Consider the following 10,382-nt stretch of genomic DNA (forward strand, 5'->3'; position numbering starts at 1 on the left):
CGACAGAACTGTTGAAAATCGACCGGCATCTCACATCTATACACGTATATGCGATCTCGCGCGCAAGTAAAAAATTTTTCGTAAATAATTTCAAGCCTCCATCGCTCGGAACTCTTTAGAAAGTAATTCTCTGTTTAAGTAAGAATATCAGAATTATTTTAAAATTGACAGAACTAGTTGAAAATCGACCGGCATCTCACATCTATACGCGTATACAGGGTTTGTCCGGAAAGTAATGCGTCGCATTTTTTTGTGACGCGACTATACATCGCAGAGCGATGGGACCGGTTGGGAAGGAAGGGGGGTACCCTTAGCTTTCCAACGGTAGGTCGCTCAATTGTTTCCATGCGCTTGGAGGGTTAGGACGGCTTATTCTGTGAACCTCTGCTTAGTGGTCGCGTCGAACTTGTGATGGAGAGAACGATAGAGCAACGCTATGCGATAAAGTTTTGCGTGAAGCTGGACAAGACTCAAGCAACTCTGTGCAGATAATCCCAATTTCCTGAACAACGTTATCACTGGGGATGAGTCATGGGTCTTTCAGTACGATCCGGAGTCAAAGAGGCAGAGTGCGGAATGGCACACGACGTCGTCGCCGCGCCAGAAGAAGGCTCGCATGAGCAAGTCCCGGGTGAAGTCAATGCTCATTGTTTTTTTTGATGCAAAGGGGATAGTGCACCATGAATTCGTACCCCCCGGCCAGACTGTCAACGCTCAATTTTACAAGGAAGTGCTTCAGAGACTGAATCACAGGATCGCCCGCGTCCGAAAGGAGATCCGCGCTTCATGGAAACTCCATCACGACAACGCGCCGGCTCACACCGCCTTTGTTATTACGGCCTACCTGACCCGGATCGGTGTGGCAACGGTGCCGCAGCCGCCCTACAGTCCCGACTTGGCCCCGGCGGACTTTTTTTTATTTCCTCGGCTGAAAAGGGAGCTCAAAGGACAACAGCTCGAGTCGGTTGACAACGTACAAGCTACTTCGACGGCCTCCCTGAACAGCATCCCAGTCAAGGAGTTCCAGAAATCTTATGACGCATGGAAATCGCGTTGGCAAAAATGTATTGACGCAGAAGGGTCATACTTCGAACAATTTTAAGTTGTTTTACCTATGCGATCAATAAATTCTTTTTTAAAAAAATGCGACGCATTACTTTCCGGACAAACCCTGTATGCGGTCTCGCATGCAAGTAAAAAATTTTTTGTAAATAATTTTAAGCCTCTATCGCTCGGAACTCTTTAGAAACTAATTCTCTGTTTAAGTAAGAATATCAGAATTATTTTAAAATCGACAGAACTGTTGAAAAACGACCGGCATCTCACATCTATACGCGTATATGCGGTCTCGCGTGCAAGTAAAAAATTTTTTGTAAATAATTTCAAGCCTCTATCGCTCGGAACTCTTTAGAAAATAATTCTCTGTTTGAGTAAGAATATCAGAATTATTTTAAAATCGACAGAACTGTTGAAAATCGACCGGCATCTCACATCTATACACGTATATGCGATCTCGCGCGCAAGTAAAAAATTTTTCGTAAATAATTTCAAGCAACCATTGCTCGGAACTCTTTAGAAACTAATTTTTTTACTATGTAAAAATATCAGAACTGTTTTAGAATCGACAGAACTATCGAAACGCATCTTACACCTGTACGTAAATTCGTTTTGTAATGACAAATTATTTTCTTTGGTGTTTTATCGACAGAACTATTGACAGAATGTGTGTAAGCGATAGAACTCTGCGGAATATTACTGCTTTGTGACCAAATATTTGAAATATGATGAGATGCTATAAGGTGTTTTTGGAAGTTGGCATCTCATTTCGTCAAATCTATATATTAATAGTCAATTCGACGGAACTATTGTTAAAACTTATCAAGAACTGTAGAACTATGCTGGATGCAAGAACATTTGACGTTTATTTGTGAGATGCTGACAGTTTTGATGCTAACTTCACACACATGGAAGCGGCAATCCTGAGAAGAGGATATATCCTGTCGCACTATTTCTTCGCATGCCCTGTGCCATGGAGCGTGTTTATAAAGTCGGAAAGGCGCCAGGCCTCATGGATAACTCAGCATCATCACAGCTTGCAATGGGAGGATGGAAATGTTCCATACTGCATGACTCAGCGCTTGATCACGGCAGCTATCATTGGCATAAATGAACAAGACGAAGAGGACGAGGAGTCCTCTCTCGTGTATGTAAAAGGACTCGAAAAGCGAGAATGGCTGGTTGAAATAGTGGACGATGCGAGCAGCAGTTTCATCATTGAGACCTTGGATGCCATATATGAAGAAGTGCCTGCATTAAATAAATTAAATCCCACATATACTCTACGGTGTAATAAACATGTAAAAAATTGCGCGTTACAAAATGTATTTAAATTATTTAATTAGTGGTCGGCCGCAGAATCCAGGCTTGGATCCGACGATTATCCGTTTTTTTTTTAATAAACATATTGTTTACATACTATTCTCTTTGTTATTTCCCTCACCAGATATTTCTAAGAATTTCTTTTACCCTCACTACTTTTATATATTTGTCTTTCCCTCCAGATATATTTCTAAGAATTCGATTTACCCCTTCTCCTAATATGTTAAAAAATTTCTCACGCAATCGTTTTTCTAAAAATTCCTTTACTCTCACCACTTTTTGTTATTTCCTTCATCAGATATTTTTAAGAAATCCCTTCTCCTAATATTTTAAAAAATTTCTTACGCAATCGTATTTCTAAGAAGTTCTTTTACCCCCACTACTTTTAAATATTTGTTTTTCCCTCCTGATATATTTCTAAGAATCCCCTTCTCCTAATATTTTAAAAATGATCGTTACTCGATTATTAGTTCTTTTTATACGATCAGTCTCTCGTCGACTGTTCTGACTGACGGTTCACTTTTTTTAATACCCTCGGTTCAAAGAAGCAGCATGAATTACTACATGCCGAGACATGATGAAACGTGCGAGAAGAAATGCGACGAGTAAGTATAATTTTTTTATATTATATATATTTTATATATTTTATATATTTTATATTTTATATTATATACTTTTATTTTTTTTATATTTTTTACGAGTTATAATTTTTATCTAATTTTTACAGCGTTTCGCTGGAGCCTCGTGCGGTTCGTATACTTGGAAGACGATACGCATTAACGGCCACGGAATTCAAATTTTTCGAAATCGGCATCAAAGTGGATCCGCCGAGTTACGTGGAGATCGCCATAGGAGATCATCGAGGAAAACAGCTAATACTATCTCTTGAAACGTGGAAAGGACTCTACGAGCAACGTCACGCTATTCACAATTATCTGAACAATGACTCTCCCAGCAACGATGTGTATAATTTCATAAGTGTCGGGCCGCTAACAGTACGTTTTCACAAGATAAACGACACTAAGCTCATAAGTCTCGAATCGGCGGACGTGCGCATGATGATGGTCGAATCGACGTTACGTCGTATGTTCGAGCTCGATTCATGCATCGAAATAATGTTCGATCAATTGACGAGGCTCATCGCAACGGTCGATATCAAATATACACAATTCTCCAATATTGCATCCACTGTAACGGATGCTAGAGAATTGCCGAATGCGATACGCGCTAGCGACGCCTTCAACAAGCACCAACTTGTCCATTGTGAGCTGGTGGCTTTAGTTTTTAATATGTAATAAAACTTTATATATAATTATGTATTAAATATAATTATGTATTAAATATAAGACGAATAAATACCTATATGTATATATCATGGTGTACTTTATTTGCGCGCCACCCGTTACATACTTTGCGAGAGATAATTATCGTGTCAAGGACATTGTCGTATCCAAGCCTGTTTTCAGTAAGAAAAAATCGATATTATTATCTTACGAGATAAGACGGGCCGCATCCATGCGGCGGCAGAATCGATAATTTTATCTTACATGACGCACGCGACATTAAGAGACAGAAGACACACGCATTCGAAAGCGGGTGGGCGGCTCGGGCCGGCGGCGAGAGAGGTACGGCGAGAGAGCCGGCGAAATAAGACGCGAAGGAGAAAAGAGAGCTTTTCAAATAATTTTTAATAATTTCTTTATATTGTCTTATAATTTAAAAGGGAACAAGAGGTAAGGAGGATATTAATTTATAAAATAGAAATATAATAAAAGATACAAATATAAAAATAAAATAACATAAAATTATATAAAATGTATTAAAATAAAATTATATAAAAGTATAATAGTATAAAATAAAATTAATACAAATAAAAAAAAAAGGTCGGAGGCGAGAGAGAAGACGCACGCATTCGAGAGAGAAGACGCAGCGCGCGAGAGTAAGAGAGATGCACACATTTGAGAGAGAAGGAGGTAGCGCGCAGTCAGAGCAAGAGAGAGAAGTAGCGCGCGGCGGTATACGCGCTCTCCCGTCGGAGCGAGAGAGAGAGAGAGAGATGCTGCGGCGGTATACGGGCTCTCCCGTCAGAGCAAGAGAGGTACGGCGGCTCGGGATCCACTCCTGGATTAAGCGGCGAGAGATGCTGTGGCGAGAGAGTCGACGGCTCGCGGTGAAAGAGATTCGGCGGCTCGCGCCTGAATTAAGCGGCAAGAGAGATTCGGCGGGAGAGGGATGCGAAGGAGAGGAGGGGAAACATTTTTTTTTTAATTTAATAAAATATATATTTTATTCAATATTTTTTATTCATTATTTTTTTCATTATTTTTTTATACATATTTTTTGTACATATTTTTTATTATTTTTTGTACATTATTTTTGTACATTATTTTTTTCATTATTTGTTGTACATTATTTTTTTTTTTGTACATTTTTTTGTACATTATTTTTGTACATTATTTTTTGTACATTATTTTTTTCATTATTTTTTGTACATTTTTTTTTATTATTTTTTTGTACATTATTTTTTATAAGGATATCGAGGGAGGGAAACATTTTTAAATTAATACAATTTTTGTATATTAATAATATATATTTTATTCATAATTTTTACATTACTGCCGGCATTGGCATTACCCGAGGTGTACCACGTGGAGGTTGCCGGTCGGATTTACACCTCATATGTATGTGTATGTGCGTGTGTACTTGTACATGTGTTACAGTAGAGATAAGGACCCCACGGTTCGTCACTTCCGCGGTATTTACCGACTCCAAATCCTCTCTACTGTGTGTGTAAATAAAAAATAAAAAATAATATATGTAAAATATAAAAAAATATAAAATATAAAATATAAAATATAAAAAAAATATATATATAAAAAATATAAAAAAAATATAAAAAAATATAAAATATATAAAAAAATGTAAAATAATCCTTATGTACGGTGACGGCGAGAGTGAGCGGAGAGAGCCAACGAGAGAGAGAGCCAGCGCGTTGCATCCATGTGAAGAAAGGGGGTTGCATCAACCATCGCTGTCATCAGACTCGGCATCTGTGCACAAAAATATAATAAATTTTTTTATTACTCAAATTTTTGACATATTATATATATATACTCACGTCCTTGACAGGTGGGACATGCGTTGGTCAGGTAGAATATGTATAGTCTCCCCCGGCAATCGGCGCAACGCAGATGTGGTACATCAATATACCGCGCCGTCATGTGGCTCTCGATGGTTGTGATCGTAATGAATCTGTCCCTGTTTCTCATAAAACAGGGCATACAGATTCGCACTGACCCCCATGGTGCGACGTATGCCATGACATACGACATTACAGTGCATACCCTCGTGTGTTCGTCGAGAGATGCAACTGCTCGTATGTCCAACATGTGCGAGCGGCACGACTCCCGAACAGCGTTTTCGTTATCGTACCCATCATCGTGCAATTCGTCCTCTTCTTCCTCCTCTTCTTCTTCTTCGTCATCATTATCATCCTCTTCTTGGTCTTCATCAACGATGGGTACGATATCGACCTCCATCTCCTCAATATCGTCTAAGACCTCCCTGTCATAGTTGGGGTCGTACATCGCAACATCGCTGTCGCTGTCGTTGTCGTCGGACATCGTGACGACCTCCATCTCGTCATCAGAGATTGTGATGACCTCCATCTTGTTATCAGAGATCGTGATGACCTTCATCTCGTCATCAGAGATTGTGACGACCTCCATCTCGTCATCAGCAATTGTTATCACCTCCATCTCATCGTCTGAGATCGTGATCATCTCATCGTTGCTCTCACTCTTACGCGCTGCGTTCTCCATTTTTTATCGCAAAAAAACTATTCACTCGCTCACTAATAAATGCTCGCAAATGTCACCGTACTATGACCTGGCAGTGGCATTGGTCCTCATTATATACTTCGATCATCCCTTTGTTCGTGCGATGATGCAATTATCTCCGAAAGATTTGCTATTATCTCCGAAAGATGATCTTCGCCGAAACAAAAATAGCGGCTGTTGACTATCGGCATGTTTACACCTTCCGCGAAGACATATCTACTCTTCGCATATGTTGTACACCTATTTAATCAGACAAATAAATAGGTTGCAACAAGTAATCTGACGATGATGATGACGACGATGATGATGGCCTCGGTTCTCTCATATCTGACTCCTCTATTTTTTGGTCCGAATCATAATCAGATGATTGTGTTTTGCATGACACCGATGATGAAGGCATATCCATGTCGGCAAAATAAAGGTTGTTTACAGTGAAATATTCTGCACAATTTTTGTAGCGACGCTAATAACATGCGACTCGCTTGTGTCGTTTAGACGATCTGGTGCATTTGGATAACCCACCAGTCACTCTTAAAATGTCTTCGTGCATTTCCAGGAAATAGGCAACATCTCTTGTATTCAGTTTTTGTACACCAAGTTCGCGATTTCTTACGAATTGTACAACTGATGTCACCGCTTCACGTTTAAAATGAAACGGGTTATCTTTTTTTTCATCATAGCATTCCTCGAGATGTCTATACCATCTCTCAACATTCTCAAAACACCTTGAATGATTTTTTACCGCGTTCTCCATTTTTAATGTCTGGCACTTATTCGCACTGTATTACGCTTGTAACCTCAGCCTATTTTCGCTGACATTCGCTGCAATCCCTGATCATCGGTGCTGGACCGTCAATATGCATTCGCATCCACGGTCGATTGTAATGTTTGAGGCAGCGACGATATGTCTGAACCTCCGGATCCGTTTTGATGTGCTCCGGAAGCTTGTCCCACAAATGCTCTATAAAATAGCCACACTTTTGCAATAAAATAATCTTCGGAATATATTGTAACTGTTCGGCACTTAAACTGAGAATGTCGGAAGCACTTGATAGTATTACAAACATTCTGCACCCCGAATGAAGAGAGCGTGCGCTCGCCAGTAGTACTATGACCCGGCAGCGGCATCGGTCCTCATTATATATCCCGATCCATCCCTTTGTTCGTGCGATGATGCAATTGTTAATTCGCAAGAAATATTTGCGATATCTTATCTTGGATTCGAAAACTTAGATATCGCTGATAATTCTTAGAAATTCATAGATAAAGCCGCCCGTTACTTTTCATTTCATTCGAGTCGGATTGACACGTCGGATCGGATTGACATGTCGCAACCTGTGAAGCCTGGATTCCGCGTTCGCCCCCGCTGATATTTCTTAGAAATATACGTATCAACCTGCTTGATTGTCGGCGCTCGATCCAAGCCTGAATCGGTGGCAGTTCTTCGCAGAATTTTTATCTTATCTTCGGAGAAAATTTAGATGAAGAAACGCAACCCCCTTAGTAATAGATATCTGAATGTCGGCGCTCGATCCAAGCTTGGATTTGGATTAAGCGGCAGCCATTCGCAGAATTTATCTTATCTTGGGGTAATAAATATTTGTCGGCGCTCGATTCATGCGGCAGCCCTTCGTAGAATTTATCTTATCTGCAAACTTAGATACCTTACAAAGACGCCGCTTATCTTGGATTTTGTACGAAAACTCAGATATCCGCTTATCTTATCTGCAAACTTTGATACCTTACAAAAACGCCGCTTATCTTATCTTGTTTATGAAAACTTAAATATCGCTCAAGCTTATCTTATCTTGTTTAGGAAAACTTAGATATCGCTAAAGACGCCGCTTATCTTATCATGTTTATGAAAACTTAAATATTGCTCAAGCTTATCTTATCTTGTTTAGGAAAACTTAGATATCGCTCAAAGACGCCGCTTATCTTATCTTGTAACAGATATCCGCTTATCTTATCTTGTAACAGATATCCGCTTATCTTGTTTATAAACATATCAGGTAACATGATCCCCTATCAGGTAACCTGAGCTGATAAGATAAGCTTATCTGCTGATAAGACCCCCTCCCCCGCGTGACGTCACCCTCCTCGCCCCTGATTCCCCTCTCCCCGCCCCGCACCCCCCCTCATCGCTCCCGGGTTAGAACCCGCCTAGTATACCTACTTATAAATCCAAAAAATATTATACGGCTTTTGCAAGAAGCGTTTGATCAACCGCAGTATGATTTTGAATCTGCTGTAAACGACGATGAGAGGACTTTTAGTTTTCAATTAGAAACTCTAATAAAAGATTCAATAAATGATGCCTTTTTTGTAGAAACACATGAAACCTTAATTTTTAAAGATCAAAATGATATTCAAGGTTCTATTTTAATCACAGATGACGACATTTCTGATTTTGCGGATGAAACATCTTTTGACTTACAGTTAGATTTTTCCAAAGATGATGAAGTTGATGATGAATATAAACGAAAAGTCATTAAATATTGGAAATCAGGAAAAAAAAGAAGAGCAAAATTTGAAAACGTTCAAAGTAAATTTAGGCGATTAAAATCAAAGCGTCAGTTATATCGTTGGGAAGCTCAACTTGAAAAAGGTGGAACTAGGAATGAGAAATTGAAGAAAATTTCTGAATTTGTTATATCCCAATTTCAAGAAGCGGTTGAAAAGTCAATAACAATTCACGATGTTGATATTCGTAGATGGGCTTTAAAAGCTCGAGATAACTTTTCACTTTCGCCTGATTTATTCACAGCATCATCGAAATGGCTTCACACTTTTAAAACAAAGTACAAGATTGTGTCAAGAAAAGTTAATAAGTTTATAACGCAAAACTCTCTACTTGATCAAGTTAAACTTAAAGAACAAGCTACAGAATTCGTTGATGATATAAGCAGACTTATTTCAGAAGTAGGGGAATGTAATGTATTTAATACTGATCAATCTGGATTTAATTTAGAGATGCATACTGGGCGCACTCTGTCATTTAAAGGAGAACTAAAAATCGAAGCACTGGCGCAATCTTTAAATTCGATGACTCACAGTTACACTATTCAACCTCTTATTTCTGCTAATGGTACTTTATTATCTCCGTTGTTAATTGTACTCCAAGAAAAAGATGGTATATTCGACCCGAGAATAAAACAGAATTTATTCACTCCTGAAAATGTCCATGTACTTGCTTCTAAATCAGGTAAATTAACGTCAAACATAGTCCAAGAATGATTTAAAGAGGTTTTCCTGCCATCAACTAACAATGAAAATATTCTATTGTTAGATTCTTGGAGTGGACAGAATGCACAAATGCTTAATACTTTATCAACGTCTGAAAAATCTGTTCTAATTAAAACCATTCCTGCTGGTACAACGGGGATGATTCAACCCCTAGATGTCTTTTTCTTTCGACCTTGGAAGAATTTTGTTAGGTATTTTTCAGATAATGTCATTTTACACAACTGTCAATATGACATTTGCACCATCGAAATAACGTCATTAAACTGTAATCGCTGATACACAATCAGTTTGCTTCTCCTCGATTTCAAAATCTCATTAAATACTCATGATATAAAAGTGGGTATATAAAAGAAAAACCGTTGGAATTTGATAATCCTGTTGACTTCTGTTTTAAAAATTGTGAGACATCTTGCGGGTTCTGCAATGTGTGTGCAGTAATAAAATGTGCTTGGTGCAAAAAATCTTTGTGCATAATACATTTTTTTAAAGAATATCATGTATGCAAAATTTTCAAACAATGATTTAATCGTCAAATCAGCCATTTATAAAATAACAGTAATAATAAAAAATTAATGAAATAAAAACACAAAATAATAAAATTAAAACGACAAAAACATAACAAAATTGAAATAACAAAAACCAATCTTTCGTTACCTGTACATAAGCGTTCTAATAATGAATCGTGTTCTGACACACTTACAGAAAATAGTGAGAGGCAAGGGGACTCACTCTAATCAAGCACCCCGAAGAGATGTAAATCCGACCGTGCGACCTCCGCGCGGTACATCTCGGGTAACGCTAACGCCGGCGGTTATAAACAATTAATATTTTTAACATGTTTAATTCACTTCACATAACTAACAATAAATGTCATAAGTTGATTTTATTGTATTTTGAAAGTCGCATGTCGAGTTACTG

The 10,382-nt window shown here is 38.5% G+C and overlaps 1 protein-coding gene and 1 pseudogene across 1 annotated transcript; both read left to right on the forward strand.

The window, feature by feature from the left end:
* The first annotated feature begins 2,888 nt into the window (after positions 1-2,888).
* Positions 2,889-3,719, forward strand: LOC146724070 (uncharacterized). Its single transcript, XM_085480600.1, has 2 exons — positions 2,889-2,984; positions 3,107-3,719. The coding sequence occupies exons 1-2, from the start codon at positions 2,932-2,934 to the stop codon at positions 3,672-3,674; spliced, it is 621 nt and encodes a 206-aa protein (XP_085336726.1). The 5' UTR covers positions 2,889-2,931; the 3' UTR covers positions 3,675-3,719.
* A 2,784-nt stretch (positions 3,720-6,503) lies between these two features.
* LOC146724071 (uncharacterized) lies at positions 6,504-9,985 on the forward strand (annotated as a pseudogene).
* The last annotated feature ends 397 nt before the right edge of the window (positions 9,986-10,382 follow it).

The sequence above is a fragment of the Nylanderia fulva genome, unplaced genomic scaffold (genome assembly GCF_048542155.1).
Source record: "Nylanderia fulva isolate GAGA-0341 unplaced genomic scaffold, ASM4854215v1 Scaffold150, whole genome shotgun sequence".
Taxonomy (NCBI): Eukaryota; Metazoa; Arthropoda; class Insecta; order Hymenoptera; family Formicidae; genus Nylanderia; species Nylanderia fulva.

Bases quoted from the DNA above. Each gene is read 5' to 3' on its own strand.
- LOC146724070 (XM_085480600.1), top strand. From the start codon at position 2,932: ATGAATTACTACATGCCGAGACATGATGAAACGTGCGAGAAGAAATGC. The intron at 2,985-3,106 runs GTAAGTATAATT...TAATTTTTACAG, and splicing joins TGCGAGAAGAAATGCGACGA to CGTTTCGCTGGAGCCTCGTG.